At 50.6% G+C, this 24,038-nt stretch overlaps 2 protein-coding genes across 5 annotated transcripts in view; one reads left to right on the plus strand and one right to left on the minus strand.

The window, feature by feature from the left end:
* The window catches only part of Secisbp2 (SECIS binding protein 2), a 37,921-nt gene extending 22,915 nt beyond the window's left edge, over nucleotides 1-15,006 (plus strand). For all 3 annotated transcript variants that reach the window (XM_076836580.2, XM_076836581.2, XM_076836582.2), the window contains 7 exons: nucleotides 2,817-2,983; nucleotides 3,632-3,761; nucleotides 5,847-6,003; nucleotides 6,754-6,974; nucleotides 12,939-13,093; nucleotides 13,461-13,629; nucleotides 14,113-15,006. In XM_076836580.2, coding sequence (XP_076692695.2) covers nucleotides 2,817-2,983; nucleotides 3,632-3,761; nucleotides 5,847-6,003; nucleotides 6,754-6,974; nucleotides 12,939-13,093; nucleotides 13,461-13,629; nucleotides 14,113-14,216 — 1,103 coding nt within the window. In that variant the 3' untranslated portion in view covers nucleotides 14,217-15,006. The remainder of the gene's footprint in view (nucleotides 1-2,816; nucleotides 2,984-3,631; nucleotides 3,762-5,846; nucleotides 6,004-6,753; nucleotides 6,975-12,938; nucleotides 13,094-13,460; nucleotides 13,630-14,112) is intronic.
* A 1,655-nt stretch (nucleotides 15,007-16,661) lies between these two features.
* Sema4d (semaphorin 4D) overlaps nucleotides 16,662-24,038 on the minus strand; it is a 112,766-nt gene continuing 105,389 nt past the window's right edge. Inside the window, exons 18-20 of one of the 2 annotated variants that reach the window (XM_076836987.2) lie at nucleotides 21,618-21,827; nucleotides 18,391-18,488; nucleotides 16,662-17,504 (exon numbers count right to left, since the gene is read on the minus strand). In XM_076836987.2, the coding sequence (XP_076693102.2) occupies nucleotides 17,478-17,504; nucleotides 18,391-18,488; nucleotides 21,618-21,827 (335 nt within the window). In that variant the 3' untranslated portion in view covers nucleotides 16,662-17,477. The remainder of the gene's footprint in view (nucleotides 17,505-18,390; nucleotides 18,489-21,617; nucleotides 21,828-24,038) is intronic. The other variant, XM_076836986.2, reaches the window with a different exon arrangement.

Consider the following 24,038-nt stretch of genomic DNA (forward strand, 5'->3'; position numbering starts at 1 on the left):
AAGAAAGGCTGGAGATGTAGCTCAGTGGTAAAGCACCCCTGGGTTTGGTCCCCAGTGTCCCCACCCCTGCAAAAAGAAGAACTAACTAGGGTGTCTGGGGCTATCATGGTAGTTGCAACTCAAGCTGGCTGCATTCATGTCAACCCAAATCCTGCTGGTCTTAAAGTTTACTGATTTTTTTTTTTTTTTTTTTTTTTTTTTGAGGTAGTGGGGATTGAACCCAGAAGCACTCTATTGCTGAGTTATATCTCTAGCTCTTTTTATTTTTTGATATGATGTCTCCAAGTTGCCCATGCTGGCCTCAAACTTGTAATCCTCCTGTCTCAGACCTCCAAGTAGCTGGAATTACAGGCTGCACTACTGCACCTGGCATCAAGTTTACTGATTTTTCTACATTGCAAATCGTGAGCTATTTTTGTATAATTTCTTATTTTTATTTGTAGATGGACACTATACTTTATTTTATTTATTTATATTTTTATATGGTGCAGAGGATGGAACCCAGTGCCTCACGATTCCTAGGCAAGTGCTGTAATACTGGGCTGCAACCCCAGCCCTTGGTATAATTTCTAGTTATTGAAATCTCTGTTCAATTCTATTCTAATAGTTGCCTTAAAAGTATCCATCTGCTATCTTGGGCACTCAGGTAGTTCCTCTTAATTGCCTTTTTTCCCCCTGAGTATGGGTTAGAGTTTCTTGTTTCTTTGATGGCCTTAAAATTTTGTGTTGAATACTGAAGATTTTAGTTAATATATTGTAGCAATTCTGGATTTTGTTCTGAGGATTGAATTCAGGGGCACTTTGCCACTGAGCTATGTCCCCATCCCTTTTTATTTATTTATTTATTTTTGAGACGGTCTCACCAAGCTGCTGAAGCTGTCCTCAAACTTGCGATCATCCGAACTCAGCCTCCCTATTCACAGGGATCCTAGGTTTGCACCACCGTGCCTACCTTATTTTGCTTTTTAAGTAACTGGCCTGATCTGAATCTGCAATCTGCTTTCCTCACAGAGTATAATTGCTGCTATCTTTGCTCAGTTGCTTTTTCTTGTTTTATTTTTTGTCCGTCTGTCCGTGGATGTCACCAGTGTATCTCCCCAGCAGAAATGGGTCACAGGCATCCACTTTCAGTTGTGTGTGGACTGGGGTGCATTCAGCTCTCAGGTCTATCTTTCAGGCCTGCCAGCTCAGTTCCCCCCAGGCCTGCGTACAGGCTCTATTGGCTGGATGCATAGGTGGCTGGGACTTGCTCTTCCCCCTGCACCATGCACACTCCCTGGGGTCAGCCTAGATGTGTGGAGAACTGGTCCCTTTGGCAGAGGCTCCTCTTGGAACTCCTCTAAGTCTCCAGCTGATCTTCTGGTCCGTTGCCTACCTGTGAAGATGGCAGTCTCAAGCCAACCTTGCTGACTCCCATCCCCCTGCTTGCTGTGGCCCACTGTGAATGAGCATGTTCTCAGTCCAACAGGCCCTTTTGGGCAGTGACAGAGTACAGCTGCTGGTGTTCGGGGCCTTCCCACCTATGGATGAGCTGGAGAATAGGGAGAAAGCAAAGCAGCCTGGGAAGAACTCTCAGACACTGAGGCTCCCGCCTAAGGCTGTTATCTCAGGAGTGAATGCTGCTTGCTGCTTGGTTGGCCCTAAGGCTTTGGTCTCTTTCCAGAGGGCTGACCTGATGGTTTTCAGCAGTTTTGTCCAACTTCTTGACTGCTTTGGGGGAAGGGATGGTTGATGGCCTTGCTACTATGGGAACAGGTTCTCCTGGGCCCACTGTGTAGAGCTCTGTGTATAGCTGCCTGGTGGTGGTGTGTGGGGGCTGCAGAACTGGAGGGCCTGGTGGCAGGTTTTGCAGGAGCTCAGGTGAGGGGCTGAACTTGGTGGTGGCATTGGGTACCAGGTGAGCAAGCAGATGTGAGCAGGAGCCGAGCCAGACACATGTATGTTTCAGACACTGTGCAGGAATGAGGCTCTGCAGATGCAAGCAGCTGTGCTGTAGCTAAGACGAGAAGCAGCCTGGAAGGCAGGTAGAATCGTCTTGGACAACTTGTGCAAATAAAACGATTTGCACTGAAGCAGGGAATTGTGCAGGTGAGATTTTAAGGGCATACCTTATTGACAAAACACTGAATATATATATACCAAAAAATATATGCTAAAATGAGGGTGGGTAAAAGTACATTTAGAAAAATAGTTGTTGCTGAAGCTGAATGATGGATATGTTGGGGTTCATTATTGTCTTTTTTGCTTTGGTATGTGTTTGGAAATTTTCTTAATTAAAAACTCGAGGTAGGGCGTGTGGGTGGGGTCTGGCTCAGTGGTAGAATGCAATCCTAGCACGCTCGAGGCCCTAGGTTCAATCCCTAGTACCAAAAAACTAAAAAATAAAAAGCTATAGCCAGATAGGGACACATGTACAGAAATTAATAGCTAACTTCTACAAAGGCAGTGCTAGCTGGAATATGATGGAGGGGACTGATTCCCAGTAGCAGCAGTAAATACAAACCACCTAGAAATATTCTGAGTTGAAAATGATGATGCACACATTATTTTGTTAGAATTTATTGAGAAGCAGCAGATTTGATTTTATGAATAAAAGGTAGGTCTTCCCAAATTAATGGTACAGTTTTGGATCCTGTCCAAAAAATAATTTTATTTAGAATACTGTCAGTGAAAAGAATATGTAAGAGGTTGACAAAGATGAGAAAGGTTGTGAGGTTAGTCTGAAGGTGGCCTAGGAGGTTCCTTCCGATGGGTCTGAGAGCCTCGTAGGGCTGCTGAGAGGTAACTGTGAGGCACTTGTCCCCCTGTGTTTGCAGTCGGAGCTGTGCCTGTCCTCTCCAAAGATGCCTCCTCAGGGGAAAGGGGCCGCCGCTTCAGTCAGGTGAAGACTCCTCACAACCCTTTGGACTCCAGTGCCCCCCTGATGAAGAAAGGGAAGCAGAGGGAGGTCCCCAAGGCCAAGAAGCCCACCTCATTGAAAAAGGTATGTAGAGGGCTTCTTTCGAAACACGGCACTGGATTCAATTTCACATACTCGCACTGGCTCCTTCCAGCTTGGATTCTTAGATTTGAAAGTTCATATTACTTAAACGTGTTGCGTCGAGTTGTGTTCATGTTTCTCTAACAAATGCTCCTTCACTCTCCCAGCGTGACATGACGGAGTATGTTGAAGCAGAAATCACTCGAGCTCTCTGGAAGGAAATTTTTTTTTTTTTTAATTTTACTTTGCAATAATGTGGATGGAAAACCAGAAGGGTGGGGGGTTACATTGTCTTCTCTCGCGCCTTCTGCTTTCGCCGCCACCACACGACTTGTCCAGTGTTCACAGCTGTGACTTGAACGCTTGTGTGCAGGCCTTCGACTAGGAGGGTGGTGCAGGGCCCTGGGGTGTGTCCTGGTTTCTGTTCTCATGCATGTTGAGGTGACTGCTCAGAATTGTCTTCAGAGCCCTGTGGGGAGGGGCGCTGCTCCCACAGCAGGGGAGGGGAGGACTGGGGAGCAGGGTCCCCCGACTTCAGACGCCTGACTGGGCACATTCAACATTAAAGATGAACTTGGAGTTGATGTTGCAGAAGAGTTCTCTTTTAGGTACACATATTTAGATGTTTTAATCGTTCATTTGATTTTTAAGATTATTTTGAAAGAACGGGAAGAGAGAAAGCAGCAGCGGCTCCAAGAAAATGCAGCTGCTGCCGGGGATGATACACCAGATGCAGAGAGTGGTCCTGACGACCAGGCCCCTGACCAGGCCGACCCCACAGGTACCGCTTTCTGTGTGTTTGTGCCTAAAAGAACCCTTCAGTTGGGAGCAGCCATGAGAACAGAACCGTGTGCAGGTCGATGTGGAGCCTCGGGGATTCAGAAGTTTTCACGTTCCAGCTTTTCATCGAGAGTGAGCCCTACGGATAGGAATGGCATCCAAGGCCTCTGGTTCTGCATCTGTGAGGGACAAAGTGATGAGCACCCCTTCCCTAAGTGTGACCTGTGTGACACTGGGTATTCCTTTAACTCAAAGTGGTCTTGAGAATGTATAACACTGACTGCATCATTGCTTACCAACAGTGTTTGAGACATGGACCCATAAAATGTGTGCATTTCAAAGTAAATTTTTATTCAGTTACACATTTAGAAAAGTACAGAGCACAAGTGTATAGCTCGAGGACTTTTCAGAATGAACACAGCACCCAGGTGACAAAACGGAACAGAGCCCAGTGATGACTCACCCCAGGCCCTCAGGTCAGAGGTCTCCTCAAAAGCTTGCTGTCCTAATAGCAGAACCAGCAGCAAGCTATGATGGAGCTTTGAACTTGACGCTGGTGGAGCTGCCCGGCATGTTCTGCTCTCCTATGCCTCCTGTCAGTGATGTTTTGTGACAGGGAGCTGTGCCGCAGTCTGGCTGGGCACAAAATCACGAGCCACTCACAGCCTTGTAGATTCAAACAGCAATTCTTTATTCCCGAACTCACACTGCCACTCTACACGCACGTTCTGGGGAAAATCCACACCTCCACCAGGCTCTGCATCCCAAAATACTCTCTGAATCCCTCAAGAACTCAATGGGAACTCAAGGAGCGGGTGGGCACCTGAGGCAGCAGGATATGCCCTATTCCCAGCAGGAAACACCTTAAACCTGGAATCGCCCTAAACCCGGATCCGCCCTGGTCCTTGAGCAGGGTCACCTTACTCAAACATACATGCAATGTCACTGCAAATGACCTGGGTCCAAGGCAAGCCCATTTCCACAATGGAGAGTCCTCCCTCTAAGCAGCATGGGGTAGGCTGACAAGGAAATTGCCATGCATCATTCTTACTTAGCTATGGCTCTCAGCAGAGCTGCCATTCATTATTATCATTATCATATATTCAGTTGAATAAACGGGCCACCGAGGCACTGAGGAGGCACTGAGCAGGGGCCCTGAGGCAGGTTCCTTCCCGGCTCAGAAGGAAGGTCATTGTGGACCACTGGGAGAACCGTTGGGATAATACGAGCTCTCGCTTCACTTCTGCGGATGTTTCCAGGAGCCAAACTGCTCCCACTGCTCCTGCCACACGGTGTTCCAGGTCCTGCGAGTTACACCCTCACAGGAGATCTGTGGGTGCACCTGTCCTTGACAGCCATAGGCATTTCTTCCTGGGCTTGCCACCCCAGAGGGTGCGTTGTGTGTTCTTGAATTCCTTTCCTGAGATCAGTCACCTTACTTGCAGTCAGTCTGGGTGTTTATGTAAGTAACTAGTTGGGGACAGTGAGTGTTTTTGAACCACCCTGCTAAGGGCCTCCAGTGTTTTGTTTGTGGTGCTGGGGATGGAACCTCATCCTGGCTCAGGCCAGGCAGGCACAGTCCCCCTGAGCATTGTCCCATCCTGAGGTACTCATATTGCAGATGTTTGAATTCAGCTCTTGGGGATTGTTTGAGAAAGGAATGGCCTCCGGCAGTTAAACTTCATTAACTTAGAACTCTAACCCTGGTTTTAAGATTTCCTGATACAGATTGTTCCAATTGGATTCCAAATTTAAAAGATAAATTTGGGTAATGAATTGCATACTTATTGATTATTAAAATAGTAACTTTTCTGTATAGATTGTCTCAGTGAAAACGCGTGAGCGGGTTGGGAGGAGGCACCCGTCCTGGGAAGACAGACAGCCGTCCTGCCTCCACTGCTTTCTGCTGTCCCGGAGGCTGCGCCAGCTGCCCTCTTTGCACTGCTTCACAGTATTGGGGGTGGCCGCTGTGTGTGAGCACTGGTTGCGTCTGGGGGACCATCCAGGCTGGCATCATCTGCACACAGGCCCCTCTGTGTGCACAGGGCCCCATAGAAGTGAGACAGTGACTTTTTCCTCCATGAAGGTCCAGAGGATATGGAAGAATCAGTCTCCTCCAATCCTGCAGTTGAGGGCAAGTCAGAAGAGGGCCTTGACACAGAGCTCCAGAGGGACACGGACGCCTGCCCACCTGCCTCTGACCTTGCCGCTGTCCCCAAGATCCACAGCCGGAGATTCAGGGAGTGAGTGAGCCCCGGCCCACTGGGGCCTGAGGAGAGGGGGCCTTGGGTTTCTCCTACCCTTCCCGTGCTCAGCACCGTAAATCTGTGTGGTTGGGCCACACTGTGCTTCAGTCCTCGTGGTTGAAAGTGGCCAGGTACCTAGGTGTTTGGGAATGGCCTAATCCTTGAATTTGTGATTCCTGTTCTTTTGTCAGTATTGTCAGTGTGCAGTTAAACAGCCCAAGATTTTGGACTATTTCTTTCTATACCTCTAAAGTATGTTGTGAGCTATGGCTTTGCTTTGTCAGCTTTCCTACTGGCAGTAATGGAGGAGGTGCCTTGGTCCTGGTTTGAGGTGGGGGTGGGGAGTGAGGTGGCCATGATGGCGTTTGGATCCCCTTTCATGGTTGGGTTTCTTCATATAGTTTCTCAGGAGGCAGAATATTTGCAACTTGTTTGTTTGATCTTACTTCTGTTCCAGATTGGTCAATCCAGGTGGCGGGGATAGCTAAGAGGGGGACCTGTGGAAGCTGTGGTGGAGGGCGGGACCCAGAGGTGTTTTGTTCCTTGTAGTTGGAAGTGGGGGAGGTGCCTCACTCTTACCATGAAATACGTCTTCCAGAATCCCATGGTTCTCACCAGTGTTGTTGTTACACTGGGATTCCTGTCTTGGGCTGTCTGCTGTGTCTCCTCTCCCTGGGGTTGGACAGTCTGAGGGCCGCAGTTTTGGAGCCAGTGGGCCAAGTTCATGGTGTCCTATGTCCCTTTCAGTTACTGCAGCCAGATGCTCAGTAAAGAAGTGGACGCTTGTGTCACAGACCTACTAAAGGAGCTGGTCCGCTTTCAAGACCGCATGTACCAGAAGGATCCAGTCAAGGCTAAGACCAAACGCCGGCTCGTGCTGGGGCTGAGGGAGGTTCTCAAACACCTAAAGCTCAGGAAGTTGAAATGCATCATCATTTCTCCCAACTGCGAGAAGATCCAGTCGAAAGGTAAGGGCCTCCTATTGTCTTCCATGGCTGGGAGTCTGCTGTAGTGCCCAGTACACTGCCTTTGCAGTCACCTGTGCGCCTCACCTGGTTGTGGACCAAGCTGCACCCCTGCAGGCCTTGGCAGCTCATCTTGTCTTTGTTTTTCAGGTGAGTGATTTTCTCACTAAGTGCCCACAGTGTGAGGCAGCGGGTCTTGTCCTGTATGTGGGCTTCCAGCTATCCGACTTGGGCCTCTCTGACAGCAGGAAAAGATGATGTTCCTCTATGATGCAGGCTGCTCCTGTGGAGCTGGGGAGGGATGTTGGTCTCACCCAGAGCTGTTATGCCTGGCAGCCTGTGGAGGGCTTTCACCGGCCCATATCAGGACGTTCAGTGTGTGAGCAGATCGTCTGCTCACTCATTATTGCTATGGGTTTGTCTAGTTGCCACTTGACCTAGGCTGGAGGGTGTGTTTTGCTGGTTAGATATTGTATGTGAGGTGACGCTGAACTCCAGTGTGTGAAGTCTGATGTTAGCCTGGTGCTTGTGCCATCGTGGCCCCCAGAGAACTTGCCGGTCCTTACATTTAATAATAGAAGAACTGGCACTGCACTGGGGTGTAATTGAGCAGTAGAGCATTTGCATAGCATGTGCAAAGCCCTGAGTTCGATTGCCAGCCCTGCAAAAAAGAAGGAAAACTGGTGGGTGCAGGGCGCCACCGCTCACACACACCCCTTCTCCATCACATAAAGGCTGGGGAGAAAGAAGGACCATATTTGAACACAGAAGCCCTTCCTGGCCTTAGTCCTTTCCCCTGCCGTGTAAGCGTCAACTTGGGCCAGTCTAGGTCCTGGAGCTCAGACCTGATCTTCCTCCCGTAACATTTCATATCTGAAGCCTGGAGGTGTCCTGGCATGTCTGAGGCCCCCAGAGTGGCAGGAGCAGCAGCTGAACCTTCTCATCCTCATGCCCAGTTAGCAGCTTCTTGTTCTTGGCTTGGTTTTGGTCCTGTGTCACTGCTGAGCAGAATATGACAGGACTTCAGTGACCTGTCATTTGGCTATGCCTTTCCAGATCTTTGGAGGGGTCAGCCCACATGTTTTTGTTCTTTTGTCACCATTGTCAGTGTGCACAGTTTAAAAGTGGTTCAAGGAGAAGGCAGCTGTGGGCTTCTTTCCTAGACACTCTTTGGCCAAATTTTGGGCTGTTTCATACCTCTAAAGTGTCTTGTGAGCTACTGCTTTGCTTTGTCAGCTTCCTAACAGAGGAAAGGCCTATACTCTCATCCTCTAGAATCCTAATATATAGTGTGGCTTCTACCTGTTACTTTGGGGTCCTTGCTTAATTTTAGACATACTTAACATTAAGCAGAGCCACTGCCTCACGGCCGTGTGCTTCTCAGGGAGTTCAATGCACCGGGTGGTCTGCTTTCCCAACTGTTGAAGGAGTACTTGTTCTAGCTCTCTGTGCCAACCAGTCAGCTGTCACCTGGGCAGGTGATGCCCTTTGTTTCCACCCTTCTCCTATTGGGATACGTTGTTTACAGAATCCTATTGCCACCCCTTTTTGGGGTACACTCTTGTTTGACTGGACACATCCTCTGGTGATCAATGAGGAAAGGGTGCATGGGAGGCACGTGTTGGAGATCCTGCTGGAAATCCAGAATCTGCTTTCTTTCTTGTTGTCGTCATTGTTTTTAAGGTTCTTGGGATAAAACCAGGGCCTCATGCTTGCTAGCACTGGGCTACACACCAGCCCCCAGAATCTGGTTCTTAGTCTTTTGTCTGTGGTCTTTTTCTGTTTCCCTTCCCTCTGGGGTTCTAGGATTCGGGGCAGTTGGCACCCAGCACCCTTGGCTCTGCCATGGTGGAGTTTTTCCTCTGAGTCCTCTCCTCACTCGCTCAGCTCCTTGGAACTGTCCATCCAGCCTCCTGAACTGGCCTCTGCCCTTTGTTCTCTACCTCTTTTCATCTCATTCTTTGGTTATTTTCTATGAGGATTCTTCAGCTTTCTTTTCTAAACTTCCTGCAGATCTTTTCATGTTTTTGTCCCCTGAGACTCCTTTTTGTTTCTGCAGTGCTGTAGCCTCACAGTTGACCTGAAGGTTGCAGTGATGCCAGGTTCGTGCCTGTGTGGATCTGCGTTTCCTCCACGTTCTTTGCTGTTTGAGTCTCATGATGAGGTTTTTCCATAGCTGTCTGCTGGCCCCTGGTCATCTGTCTGAAAGGAGTCTAAGTTAGACTCCTTTAGAGTCACCCAGGAGGCTGGCAACACACAGACTCAGTTTCTGTCTGAGCAAGGAGCTGGGGCTTTTGGGGAGCTCCTGTGCCCCCTCCCTTGCCGCCCCTGCCCTGAAGAGCCCATTTGAAGAACCTCTCCTACGGGTTGGGTGGCTGTCCTGTTGGAAGTGCTTTGGGACAGCTTCGTCTCCCTGTTGAGCTGATGGCAGGACTCTAGGCTTGCCCTCTCTGAGCCAGTACTCATGCCCACCAGCAGAGGTGTGTGGCCCTGGGGACCTGCAGGCATGGCCTTCCCTCACCAGAGGCTGCCCTTAAGGGGCTGGACACCCAATCGCCTCCTTCCCAGGATCAGTTTGCCCTGCCTAGTGCCTCTCTCTTGTGTGTGTTGCCCTTTGCTGAGCTTTGGGAGACCCTGGGGTCCAAGACTGTGGCTGCAGTCAGCTAGCTCAGTTGTCTTTTGCATTTTAGCTTTCAGAACTTGCTGCTCTTGTCTCTCAGAGATATTGTGGATTTGTGTCTTTAAAAAGGTGACTGTTTCTGGCCTGGGTCCACAGTCCACTGCCTTCCTGGAAGCATTTCCTCTCCTCTGATGGGAGGCTGGGTTTTTATTTGATTGTCATGTTGAGGATTTGTTATACAGTTGAACTGTATTTGTCCAATCATTAGTTTCTGGATTTTTCTGCTTTGCAGCATAAAGAACATGGTTGTATAACTTGTAAACTTGCTAGTTGGTTAAGATATCATTTTAAAGGTAAAAATTAATAGTATTAACTTGAACTATGTTACAGTGCACTGTATTTGCTCATTAGACATTTTACCTAATAATTCTAAACGTAAGTGGAAGTTGTTTATCAGGGTGGATTGTTATGCTTGCTTCCCCTGTGCTCTCTGGTGGGACCACAGCCAGTTAGCCTTGGGGTGACCATGCTTTCGTCTCTTATACATAACCATGGCTTGGAGGTTGAGCAGATAGTCTGGACTTAGCTGCTTATGTTGGATCCTGAGGACCACTCCAGGCTCAGTGGTCATGGGGCGCACCCCCGTGTGCAGTCCTGCTCATGGCTGTTATTTATTTGTGGCAGAGGCTGCAGAGCAGTGGCAGTGTGGGAAAAGACAAGAGGTGGTGGTGGGGAGAACGGGGCAGGCAGTGAGCTTTGACAGCGTGTGAACTGCTGTCTACCAGGGAAGCCTGTACAGACACAGTGCCCAGCCACACAGGTACCCTGTGCCTGGCACATTCTGAAGTTCCACATTGCAGAAGCAGGGTGCAGCAGGTGTGGAGCTGAACGCACACATAGAGGAACAGGTTGCTTCAGCTAAGGGTGGGGACGACCCTCCCAAAAGCCAAGTTCACACTCCAGCCAGGGCAACCCTGACAGGTAGGCCTTTAGAGGATCAGGCTGCAGTGTTAAGTCTCTTCTATACGCTGCCCAAATGCCATTGGTGACTCCCAAGGGCCGGCCAGACACTGGATAGAGGGAGACCCTCCACTGAGGGGCACACGTCTGGCATGAAGGAGACTTGTCTGTCTCCCTGATAAGTTGAGAAGATCTCATTGTGGTGTTCTCAGGAACGCAGCCATCACCTACCTCTGCCGTCTCCCTCTTGACCCAGCCCAACCAGAACTGGTATACTTCCTCCTCTCACTCTCTCTGCTCTTCAGGTGCATCTAGGATGGGTGGAGTTCATAAGGGTGGGCCATGGGGCTTCACAGTGAATTCAAGTCCAGCCCAATGCAGAGGTGAGATGTGTCTTTGAGAAAGAAGCGCCTCTTAAAAATGAGATAAGCAGGGGCTGGGGTTGTGGCTCAGTGGTAAAGCAGTTGCCTAGCACTGGTGATGCCCTGGGTTCGATCCTCAGCACCACATAAAAATAAATAATTAAATTTAAAAAAGGTTTAATTCATTAAAAAAATAAAAAAGAAAAAAAATAAGATAAGTAATATCTAGTTAGATTGCAGGTGAAACTCTCACAGGTGTAAATAATGGTAGTAAACCTTTGTCGTTTCTAAGAGTTGGGAAGAATTGTGTATCTTGTAGGTTCAATACTTGTCATAAAGGGCAGTGTAACTCCAAAGTGCATGTCCTGTTACATTCCAGGGGCCACTGCCACCCTCCCACAGCAGCCTGTGTGCTTCCTTTCACCGAACCACACCAGTCTCAAGGAGGAGTTTTTATTAGCATCTTTCTTAAGAGGGATGGTCAGCATTTTCTCACTTAAAAATGTGGCATTTCTGTGAATTATTAGTTCATATTCTTTGCCCATTTGTCTTTGGAGAGTTCTTCTTTTTACTCATTTCCTTTTTTCTTGGATGAAGGTGATACCAGGGATTTAACTCAGGGGCACTCAGCCACTGAGCCACATCCCCAGCATTCAGCCCTATTGTGTATTTTATTTAGAGACAGAGTCTCACTGAGCTTAGAGCTTCGCTGTTGCTGAGGCTGGCTTTGAACTTGTGATCCTCTTGTCTCAGCCTCCTGAGCTGTTGGGATTACAGGCGTGCACTGCCGCACCTGGCCTCATTTCCTCAATTTTTTAATATATGCTTTTTTATGACCAAGTAGAGGTGCTGTAAATATTGATATTTTAAATTTTTTAATTTTTTTGCACCTAAGTTCTATTTCATTTCTCAGCCTTCCCACTCTGAAGTTTTTTGTTTGTTTTTTCCCCCTTCAGGGATTTCATGTTTAGGTAGACTATATTTCAGTCTAAGATGAATCTTAACTGGATCTTTCCAGGAGCCTACCCAGTTGCCCCAGGATCTTGTCCCCACTGATGGTGAATGCTGTTCCTCGCATACTCAGTTTTCATCTGTTAGGTGATTTCTGCACCCTTTATTCTGTCCATGAGTATCTCCTCATTTATGTTTTTAGAGCATTGTAGCACCCCTGGAACCTGGTGATACCAACCTCACATTTTCCCATATTATTTTTCTTCATTTTTAATTTATTGGGAAAATTCCATTTGTAGTAAGTCATTCTCTTTTAAAGATTTTGCTTAATGTAGAGTTGACATTTTATCATCTTAGATCATCTTACCTAGCATCGATGCCTTTTTGTTTGGCTACACTGTTTACTTAGCATATTATTCTGTAATCTTTCATGTTCACTGATAATTTATTCCTGCTCACTGCAGTCCTTTCATTACTGATATAAGAGAAAGGAGTCACCTGTTCCATCGTACATTCTAACCAGCCGCTACTGGAGCAGAGAGAGGGGTGTGCTGTCTACTTCCCTTGTGCTGGAAGTGCTTCTCGGGGGCTATCAGCTGCAGGTGGCCAGGTGCGTCGCCTACATGCGTCATGCTGTGCTCCTTCCGCCTCTCTGCCTCACTTGGAAGTGTGCCCAGGTGGTAGGGGCAGTGAGCCCTCAGGAGCCAGATCCTGGGTCTGACCAGAGGTGTTCCCTGGGTTAAGGAACTTCTCCTTTCTGGACCTCTGGTTATCCATCTGCAAACATGGGTTCAGCAAGCGGGGGACAATGCAGAGCTAACACATGTGAGCAACTGAGCAGTGGCATGGCATGAAATACGTAGTAATGTTAGCTAATACTCACTTTTCCCCTTGAGCACAATACCAGCTGTGTATTATCATGTCACAGAGGCGACTCTTGGAGAACTGATTCTTCCTCTCCGTGGAATTTAGCAGGGAACACTGACCTGAGTAAAGTGAGGTGGGGCGTGTTTCTGTCTGTAGACTCAGTATTAACCCCATGCTGCATGTATTATGTCCTTGTCCTCTCACCAGGTGGGCTGGATGACACTCTGCACACCATTATTGATTCTGCCTGTGAGCAGAACATCCCCTTTGTGTTTGCTCTCAACCGCAAGGCTCTAGGGCGCAGTTTGAACAAAGCAGTTCCTGTCAGCGTTGTGGGGATCTTCAGCTATGACGGGGCCCAGGTGAGAAGGGGCTCAAGTCTCATTGGTCCCTGCCCATTGGAGGAAGTTGGGGAAGAGTAGACCACGTACCTGCCTGCAGGATAGTCCTGAACCCCTGGAAGGTTGGCATTGAGAAGCCACCACTGAGGCAGAACCTTCTCAGTGGAGCAGTGGTCTCTGACTCAAGGCTTACTGCCAACATAGAGGCTCTCACACAGGCCTGTGAAGTCAGCCTGGCCCTCTCTTCAAGCAGAATCCTAACCACCCACAGGCACAGAGGCCACGCTGCCCATGTTGCCCCTGCTCCCCTGTGGAGGGTGCTGTAGACTGTGCAGGGCAGCTCTGGGCATTCAGTGGACATCACCTGTGTGCTTTCACTTTGCTCAAGGACCAGTTCCATAAGATGGTTGAGCTGACGATGGCAGCCCGGCAGGCTTATAAGACCATGCTAGAAAACGTGCAGCAGGAGCTGTCCGGAGAGCCCAGGCCTCAGACTCCTCCCAGCACCCCAAGTCAGGGCCCCTCCGCCACCACTGGAGAAGAAGAACCGCACTACAGTGAGTGCTTGGGGATGGTCTGGTGTCGGGGTGAGGGTCCTTAGAAGAGCAGCTGGGTACCAGTGCTACAAGACGGTCTGCAGTGGGGTGTGGAAGGCCCGCCCAGGACCCACAGCAGTAGGGCCAGTGGTCCAGGCCATTGCCTGTGGGATGTTAATTATCCGACTTTGGAATTTGTTTCAGACAGGCTTCAACAGAGGGGGCCTTAAGGGAACTTATTCCTCTCACCTTGGGAGGCTGTTTCTCAAGATCATTAGTCACTGAGGTGTGCTCCCACAGGGTATGATTGGTGCCATGCCTTGTTGGGGTACTTGGCCCAGCAGGAGGGGAGGAGCGAGGTGGAGCCTGCTGAGACTCACCTGAACAAAGCGAGCGCTGTACTGGCAGCGTCTGTCACTTGCTCTACCACGCTGGTGGTTTCTGATGGAGGAATTCTGTGACTTGTCATGTCTGCTCATCACTTGCGCTGTTTTCCTGTTTTAGTTGAAATCTGGAGAAAGCATCTGGAAGCATACAGTCAGCATGCCTCGGAAGTAGAAGACTCTCTGGAGGCTTCAACCTCTCAGATGATGAACTTGAATTTATAAGAAAAGAGTCCTTCCTTGTGTGTCTTTGTGTTTGGGGCAAGGAGGGAGGAGGCTTGAAAAGACTTTGGGGTTTTTTCGTCTCAGTTTTTACTGACCCAATGTATTTTGTATGACTGTTGAATTTGGAAATTAACCGGCATGAAAGTGCATGTGAACTGTGGTCATAGGCCCTCAATGCAGTGAATCCCATCAAATGATGCTCAGGTATATGGCAGAAATCTTGTCTGAAAGCTTGGTGAGGCAGCTCTGCCTTTCTGAGCATACTGTGGATCTGGAATGTACTGGAAATGGGGTACTTGAGTACTGGGGCTCCAGGGAAATTTTGCATTGCAGCATAACTGAGCCGTAACTGAGCTGAGTGAGGTCTGCAGCAAGCAGCGGTTGTGCTCTTGCCTGCAGGAGGCCCATGGTGAGGTGACTGGGGGGAGGTGCCAATCCCTTCACAGGGTCACTGACATAGGAGCAAGAGGGCACTGGGGAGGGCCCTTTCTCAGGGGACGTAGCTCTTCACCTTAACCATAGAGAGGGTTTGCTAAAATGAGCCTCAGAAGGAAAACTGGTTTTCTAACCTGTGACGTTTTTAACCCGGATTATTCCTTTAGTCTTTATTTTCCAAAGAAGCAATGTACATTGAAATTCCTAGTTTCAGTTTAATAATCTACAAAACTTTCTTAAGTAAACATTCTCTGAATGTGGTTTCTGTCATAGAGGCCAGGGAACAGAGCTTACTTTCATATTTTCCCTGTAAGTAAGAGGGCATATTTATTTTGAATAAAGAGTGATTATTTAATCTTGTATCAGATTCTGGTGATCTCAGGCTCAACAGTGGACTCAGGCTTCCTGACCCTTCCTCCATCCCGATTTGTCCTTCTTGGACACTGGCCTTTGAACTGACAGGACCAAGCCGGGGGAGCCCGGCAGCCCCTGGCTTAGAAGTAGTGACTGCTAAAATCTCATTCCTGCTCACACCTGCAGGGTGAGGTCCTGCTCAGCCCCACTCCTCCCCACATGCATTATTTTGGCCAAAGTCAGTTACAGAAAAGGATTTTTACGACTGCTTGCTTGTCAGGCAAACAGGTATTATTTTGATTCAACATTCTCTTAATTGAAATCATTTGTACCTAACATTGCACCTCTGAGAAGTAAGTGGCCTGTGATGAGCAAGGACAATTGAGCAAGTAAGTCATGAGTGGCATGCTGCCTCTTGGGAGCTCACGGTGACCAGGGTGAGCCCATTTGTACATTCAGAGCTGCCTCAGTGTGGGAGATGGATGTGGGTAGCAAGGTTAGTAGCACAGAGGAGGGGTCTCCTGCGCCCCCACCACCACAACAGTAGGTAGCAAGTTGATTGTAGTGGGTTTGAAAATAGACTTCTTGAGAATCAAGCCCCCCAAATTAATTTGTGGGCAAAAATTTAAACAGCATGTCAACTAGAGTCAGCAGCTAAAATTTTAGAATTTGATCCAATAGAACAGTATCTTAAAATCTCTGTTGGAGGCAAAAGCCATTTGCCCAAAGGCCCTTCTTGGAGGTCTCTAGCTCTGTGGTACTTGTTCTGCTAACACTGGCATAAATCCAGGTTCTGTAGAGGACGTGTGGTTGGATTTTAACCTCTCTCGCTTCCAGAGGTTTCCTTCTCATTGAACTCACTCGGGTTATCAACTGAGGGTCCCCTCAGCATGCCATTGCTGTCTTGGCAGAGAAGGACTGCATTTGCAGCCAGCACTGCAGGTGACTTCAGCCAGTGGCACCATGTAGGGTGCTGGGGGCTCCAGGACTAGCATCAAACTGGACAGGCAGGCAGCTCCTGACTTTGAACAGTGCAAGAAATCTGATTCTCCCTCATGACCACATTTCCCAGCAGACCCTCCCTATTTCCTTAAACCTAAACTCCACACTACAGGGAAGATACAGAAAATGCATCAAGGGACAGGTCCCAGCTGACAGCAGTTTGGTCAGTTGTTGGTTGTGGTTGAAGCTATATCCCCGCACATGAATCAAAGTGAAAGTTGATGGAGACTTAACAGGATTTTAAAGTTTCGTATTAAGATGGTTCTGCAAGCAAGATCTGTGTTCGTTGGCCCCAAGGGCGAGCAGGTGCCCAGGCAGTACCTGGCCCTCCATTCCATGGGGAGAAGAAGGGGACATTGTGTGGCATCTTGGGCGCTGGCCTGAAACTCAGCTGTGTCCAGGATCCTCGTTCATGCTGGATCGTGAAGTTGCTGTCTGGAACATGCATGCTGATCCTACGCGATGGCTGGTCCCAGACTCCTCAGCTCCAGAGAGGAGGGACACAGAGCCAACTGTGGTGCAGCCAAGGTCTCGAGAGGAACACTTTATTTTTAACAGAGGTTTTGGTTTATAACAGCTATGAAAATCATCTGCCGACGAGAATTGACATGTCTCTGAGATTAAAGGCTAAGCAACTTCAGGGCCAGGCCTACACAAGTTCACACTTAGCGACAGGCTTCAGAGTACAGCTGAAATAATTAGAGACCTGGAAGCAGGCATAACAAAGCACTCAGGACTCAGGCCTTTGTCAGGAAAATTTAATATGGCACCAGGAGATTTGCATAATTGACCAGTTTGGCTTTCTACCTCAACAAGCCCGGTGTCCCATTGAGAAGCGGAGCACTTATGGGTAAACACAGGCAGGAACCACAACACATTAGAAAACAGAGCCCGTGTTCTGAGGGGAGTGAAGAGCGGCACAGGTGGGACAGCTCCGCCCTGGCCTGGCCTTCCTCACGTCTTAGGCAAAGGACTCTTCCTTAGAATCTCACCCTCCCGTCCAGGGAGTGGACCTTGAAGTTAAATGGCTAGGTGTTTGGGTGGGCACAGCCGCTGACTTGACTTAATCTGTAAAACCAGTGGTGGGGGCTGGGCAGGAGCCTGCCAGCTCTCGGGTTGCGGGGTGGTATAACCAAGTCCTAGGGATCCTGTAGGGGTGGCCGCTAGGGGGAGGAGGAGCCCTGACACTTGCTCTTTTGCGACAGCTGCCTTGGGTTATAGTTTCTAACCATCCTGGTCACCTGTTTCTGACAGGTCCTAAGCACCTAATTAAAACAAGTTCCTGGTTACAGTCCCAGGCCCACTTGGGGTTCAGTGCTTCTCCACCACCCAGCGTCTGGAGGGACCAGTCAGGTGGTGTCCTGAAGGCTGTGTGCATAGCTGGTCAGGGTGCTGGGGCCTTCTTCAGGGGCGACCGTGGCTGGTGGCAGCGGGATCTGCTCAGGGTCTTGGCCGGAACGTTCCTCATGGCTAGAAGTTATCCTCGCTACAGCTTTCCTGCAAGAACAAGGTGGTCTCTGAATTCCTGCAGAGTGCTGTGTGGCCTGCTTACTCCCACACTGTCACAGAGATAGTGGTGAAGGCCTGACACTGGTGAGATTCCCCTTTGGGGTCCAAGTAGTGATTTTTTCCATAGATGTCAGAAATCCAAAGAGACCTCCCATTTGCCTAATTCCTGGTCCTGCTTCTTCAAACAGGCACTCTGCAGCCTGGACTGCTCACCCAGATGTTCCCAAGGGCTAGGGGTAGGGGGCGCTGCCTCTCCTCCAGTATGAAGGACCAGCTGTAAATGCCATCAGTTCTATTGGCAACAACTGCGGGAGCTTTCAGCAGCCGTTTAATCCACAACCCTTCAAGACCCTTGGCCTGTGCTAGTGGGGACCCCTGTGGCGACACATCCAATAGCCTCTGGCTTTGCCTTCTGGTGGCAGCTAATAAAACAGTGACTAGGAGCAGGGGCCAGACAGTCCCTGCCTACGTGGGGGAGTCTTGCCAGGGAGGCCACTGTCCCATGGTTGCTGCAGCTGTGGTTCTAGGAACTGACCCTGCCAAGACGAGGTGTGGGACATACCTTGCCCCAGAAGCACCCAGCACAAGGAGGCAGCTCAACCTGTGTAGGTCTCTTGCGCTCTTCAGAGTAGCTCTGCAGTGCTTTGACGTGTCCATAGGCAGCTACTGGACTGTGCCTGCCCCCCTGATCCTGCCTGACTTGGTCACTTTAAGGTCTGTAGGTCCCCTGCAGCCTCAGTGACAGTACCCAGTATTGCCCCAGGGTTGCAGTATTCAAAAAAACAGAGCCATTTGCATGCTGAGAGGCAGCAGGAGGGAACCCATTGACAGAATGGGGGCCCCTGAAGGATCCTTCCTGTGGCCAAGTACATACCCAAGCTTTCCTCCAGCCCCGCATCAGCCGGTCATGCTCCCCGACCACAGCCCTCCAGGCTGCCAGCTCCTTGCTCCACCTCTCCTGCTGGGCTGCCTCTGGAAGACAACCCAGTCTATGTCAGCTCTGCCGGCCTTTGCAGCACTGTTGATGCTCACTGTCCACCAAAGCTGTGTCCCAGGCTAGGTGGCCAGAATGAGCCCAGCTCTGACCTGTACTCGTGGCCCCAACCCAGCAGCGTTCCCAGTGTCTCCTGGGGGCCAGCTGTGTTGCCTGGGTGAGTTGGGCCTTGCTTTTAGAGTGCTGACCATAGTCAGGGTGTCCACCCCCCTCCTCCTCTAGGCCACAACTTTGGTAGCAACTGCTCTCCAAGGCCACAGTGGCCCTGTATGCATCTTGCATGCCACTTCCTGTCCCTGCATGGCAGAGGGCTGACTTGCCACAGCCATGCCAGGTTGCACAGGTCATGAGACTCAAACGGTGAGGCCTGCAGCTTCCTTTAGTTCCCTCCAATGGCTAAAACATCAGTTTTCACCCAATCTGACAGCATTTCAGGTAGCCAGCATGGCTATGGGCTTTGGAGACATTATGTCCCTTGCCACTTGCTCTCTGTGGCCTCCCAAGTGTGGGCTTTATCCTGGATCCTGAAAACAAGTCACGAGCAGGACAGCCTTGGTGATAAACCTGACAGCCATGCAAGAAAGAACGACGTCATTTCCTGAGCTACTGGCTTGACACTGACTTCAAAGGCAGGTTCTAAGAACACGAGTCCTTCAGGTGAGATGCAGAACAGAACCCAGCGGTGCCCAGTGGTCAGTCACAGTGCCAGGTACCACACAGTATGTGGCGCAGGCCTCCGTAGAAGGACACAGCAGGTAGAAGTAAGTGCCCCCTCGGCAATCTAACTCAAAAGGGGCCCTGCAAGGACTCCTGATGTAGCGAAACCTGGGGTAAGCAGGGTGGGGGACGCCCTCCCCATGTTTCCTCTTATTCTGTAAACACATCCTGTGGGGATGATGGTGTCCTCCACCTGCCTCTTGGGTGCTTACAGTAACTGGGTATGAAGTCACCTGTGTTGAAAGTCAAGTCCTGCTCTTTGCTGGCTGCTGGGTGACCTTGGGCAAGTCACTTGGCCTTTCTAGGCTTTGGTTTCATAAACCTACATCCATCTCATAAGAGAACTAGGTGCACTGAAAAGAATGGGCTCCAACCTCCTGGCAGCTCCTGGTGGTGACTAGGTAGCCATCTGCTGACTGCATTTGTCGCCCACCTGACTCCTGACTCCATTCTCACAACTGATGAGTCCTTTTCCTGCTGACTCTGATTCGTCCTGGCAGCAGCCTACGGAGCAGGATGGCATGGGCATTCCACGGAAAGGTAGGGGACCAAAGTGCTGCAGGAGGGAGCTGACAACTTTCCTCCCAAACCTCCACTGAAAAGACCATAGGGGACATGTGTGTGTGTGTGTGTGTGTGTGTGTGTGTGTGTGTGTGAGAGAGAGAGGGGGGGGGGGGATGTATGCAAAATGGCACAGCAGACCTGAGAAGGTGGGGCTCACGGCCAGGCACAGGGAAGCAGGGACTGCCTCAGAGCAATACACTTGGCATCACCAGTCCCCTGGGGTGGGGAGAAGCAGGGTACTGAGGTGCACGTGGCTTCAGACGTCAGCTGCAGCACCCCGAAGCCCAGCCAGGACAAAGGACCACTGAAATGCGTACAAAGCCAGCATGTGCAGTGGCCACTTCCATGCCACAGGAGCAGGTGTGGAAGTGGCCACTTGAGTGGGGCAATCTAGAGCCCCCAACTTTGACCCTTTGGGCCCTGCTACTGGCCCTGTGTGGGCTGCAGTTGCTTAGAAATGATGAGTCCCAAGCTCCAGGTCAGACTATTCTAGCCAGAGCCTGCGGGGTAGAACATGTTGTGGAGAAGAGCTGGACTCAGGCGGCTCCCTCAGTATGCCTGGGAGTCACCTGGACAGGGCCTGAGTCCCTCACCATAGGAGCCAGAGACCACACCTTGGGGGAGAGCAACAGGCTAAGATGTGGGGATCAATACAATCAAGGATCAAACGACAACTTGAATGCACAGTCAAACAAAAAAGTAACTTGGAGAGAGAAGGAAACTTTGCAAAGCAACAGCAACAAAAATCCGGTCAATTCATCTGTTCTCAGCAAAGAGAAGATGCTGTATCTGTGAAACCATGCAGCACAAAGAACAGAAGAAGGCTCTGAGAAACCAAAATGTGATCCTAGAAATGAAGACTCATGAAGGTTTGGAAATAGGAAGTAGAGGGGGAAAGTAGAGACGACAAGAAAAAGTTGGAACAGCAGAGGGGGAGCCCAAGTTGTGTCACCTCTTGGAAGTTCCAGAAAGAACAGAAGATTAAGAATAGTGACAGGTATTCATTAAAATGTCACAGAATTGAAGGTCAGGGGTTTCCACATTTAACAGGCTGAGTAACAGCATGAAAAGACCAGGCCAGCATGAGATTTCAGTGCTGGAGAAAAGAGCTGAAAAAAGAAAACAGGAGATCACAAACCCCAGGGAAGCAAAACAGGCTCCCAGAGAAACACAGTCCCCTGAAGGTGTGGAGCAGCATCTTGGACGCTGCAGGGTAGTGACCTGCAGGTCAGAGTTAATGCCCGGCAGACTCAGGAGGGTGTCAAGACAAAGGTTCAAAGGTCCTGGGAACACTTCCACCTGCCTTTTCACAAACAGTGGAGTAAAGGAGCACCTGGGAGACCCAGCACCTGTCCCAACAGGAAAGAAGGGAGCTTCCAGCCTCAGGCAAAGGCAGTCCCAGCACCCCGCACCTGGGCGCAGCATGCAAGCAGTTAGACAGGAGCTGGCCAGAAGGTTCTAGGGAGGCTAATGACACTGATGTCACTTATGAAGGGATTTGGGCAACGGCAGAATCTGGTATTGAATTTGTGATTCAAGCAAATGGAAATCAGCACAGTGATTAACCTTGGGGGGTGGGGCGGGGACAGCTCAGCAATCCTAACAACAATAAATTCCCATGTGGGGAAGGGGGAGACTACTGGCAGTGGGCGTGTGTGCGCGTGTGATTGTGTGTGTGTGTGTGTGTGTGAGAGAGAGAGAGAGAGAGAAGGGTGAAGCAACTACATCATCTCTGTGGAAAGCCAACAGGTAATCGCAAACTGAAATGCCACCACCCAAGCATGCTTTAGAGACCAGGGTGAATAGCGGTCACCGGCGGCACTCACCGTGTCTCATCACAGCAACCCGCACTTTCGAGGTCTGGTTCCCTGCCGAGGAGAGGGCGGAGCAGCGGTACTCCGTGCTCTCCTGGATGGCATCCCGCAGCCAGCTGAGCGCGTGAGCCCTCCCGTCGGGCAGCGCGTGGGTCTGCACGGGCACGCACGTTTCCAGGGCACGCCCATTCTTCTCCCAGACAAAGCGGATGTCTGCGGGACCTGTGGGTACATGAGCATCTCTACCTCTCTCCGAGCCCCACTAGGAACCCATTCGAGCTGCCCCACAGAGGTTACTCGGATGCGGGGCCTTCTTTAGTCCCAGCTGGGCTGAAGGTGATTTGAGGCAGCATCCAGTTCAGTCCCTGGGCTTCCCTCCCGCCAGGTGACCACCAGGAGAAAAGGGCTGCAGGTGTCCTGGACTCCCCTGCTCCACGGGCTTCCTGCTCCTTCACCTGGGGTGTCTTTATTCAAAACAGACCAGCGCAGCCTGTGTCCCCAGGACACAGAGCCTGGGACCCCCGTTCCTGGTTGCACTGGGCACCCATGTACACTCCCCAGTGGCCGCCTTGAGACAATGCCTGGGGCTGGTCCATTCTGCAGATGGTTCTTAACCCTGGAATGGCATCCTGTCCCTCCCTGGTCCTGTGGCCACCTCTTTGAAAAGACCCCAAAGTTACTGCCATCCCCAGGGCCACAACTGCCTTCTATGACACCGACAGGCCCAGAACCTGGCCTGCCCCATGCCAGGAGCTCAGAGAGAGGGTTGGGGCTTGTCACCAGGGCACTGGGTAGGACCTTGAAGGCTTGTCGTGTCCAAAGGAGACACGAGGACTTCGGGGAGGGCCTGGAGACACTTTTGACTGCAGAACTCAAGTCTTGGTTGGGCTTGGGCATGTCACCCCAGCATCCCCTCCACCCACTGGGCTCCACCCCTCAGCAGGCCCTGGACTAAGGGAGAGCCAGGCGACAGCAGTCATGTTGACCCCAGAACTCTTTCCCCCGTCTGCGTCTTTTTATCTTAATTGCTTATTAAAGAAATGAAGGGATACCTATTTAAAACTCTGAAGTCTCACCCATCCAAGGTGGAGTCCCTGCATCAGACAGGTTGGGGAGACCCAGAAAGTGAGTGGGGCAGGGACAGGAGCCTTGGCCCAACCTCACCTGTGGAGGCTGGCCTCTCTCCAGGACCTCCCCAGACAACAGGCTATAGATGGGAAGGTTGTGTGGCTCCAAGTACAGGAGGACTGAGGCCCAAGGCCAGGCCAACCTTGAAAGGCCACCCTCTGACCCCACATTCATTCCAGGTCAGCCAGGGTAGGAGCAATGAAGCCTTTGTGTGGGAAACCATGAGCAAGGTCCAAGCCCTGGTCCCAGAACCAGAGCCAGTAGTGCCCTCAGCAAGTCACCTTGCCCATGTGTCTAGCCTGTGAGCCTCAGAAACGTCTGAGGCCAAGACTGCTAGCCATGCTGGGCAGGGCCCACTCTCTGCACCCCAGAGGAAGCAAGCTGGGGCAGCTGCACCTTGGAGTGGTTTCTACAGGGGGGCCATTGGAGCCAGCGCAGCAGCTCAGCTCGCTCAACTGTGCAGGTGTGGGCAGAGGCTGCAGCTCGGCTGGTGTGGCTGGGAAAGGCCAGGACCACGGGCAGCCCTGCACAGAAGTGTGGGAGTCACTTCTGGATGGGGTGGGGCTTGGGCCAGGCCCTGGCTCATGCTGACTCCTGCATGGCACAGCTGCCTGGGTTAGACCGGGTATCCCAACACTGGACAAGGGGGTCCCTCACCCAGGGCCCTCGCTCCCCAACACACCTGCTCTTCCTCCTCACCCAGACCAGTGCAGCCACAGCCGGTCCTGAGGGCAGCCCCCACTTGACCATAACACCTCATCAGGATCGGTCTTCAGAAACCAGTTTCCCCAGATGCCTGTCCACCTGGAGTGGCAAACTGTGGTATCATGGAGGACACTCACAGGGAAAGAAGGAAACACCTACCTGTAACTAAAGTTCAAACACTAAGCGGGAAAACTGCACAGAGATGAAGGATTTCTGGTGTCCTCATGTGTGCCTGGAGGTAGCGTGGGTGGGCAGCACAGGGGTCCGGAGGTGGGAGGACTCATACCCCCCATTCTGGCGCTGGCCAGAGAGATGCTGGGTTTTTAAAGAAACAATTTTGCCAGGTACAGTGGCACAAGCCTCTAATCACAGTGCCTTGAGAGGCAGAGGCAAGAGAATTACAAGTTCAAGGCCAGCCCCTGCAACCTAGCAAGACGCTGTTTCAAAAAATAAAAAGGGCCAGGGATGTGCTTAGCGGTTAAGGGCGCCTAGGTTCAATTCCTGGTATTAAAAAAAAAAATGATTCCTGATTTAACTAAGGTTACTTTTGTGATGAATTTTCCTGCTGGATCAACCTTGGCATCTGTCCTACTTTGTCCC

Source organism: Callospermophilus lateralis, chromosome 17 (genome assembly GCF_048772815.1).
Source record: "Callospermophilus lateralis isolate mCalLat2 chromosome 17, mCalLat2.hap1, whole genome shotgun sequence".
NCBI lineage: Eukaryota > Metazoa > Chordata > Mammalia > Rodentia > Sciuridae > Callospermophilus > Callospermophilus lateralis.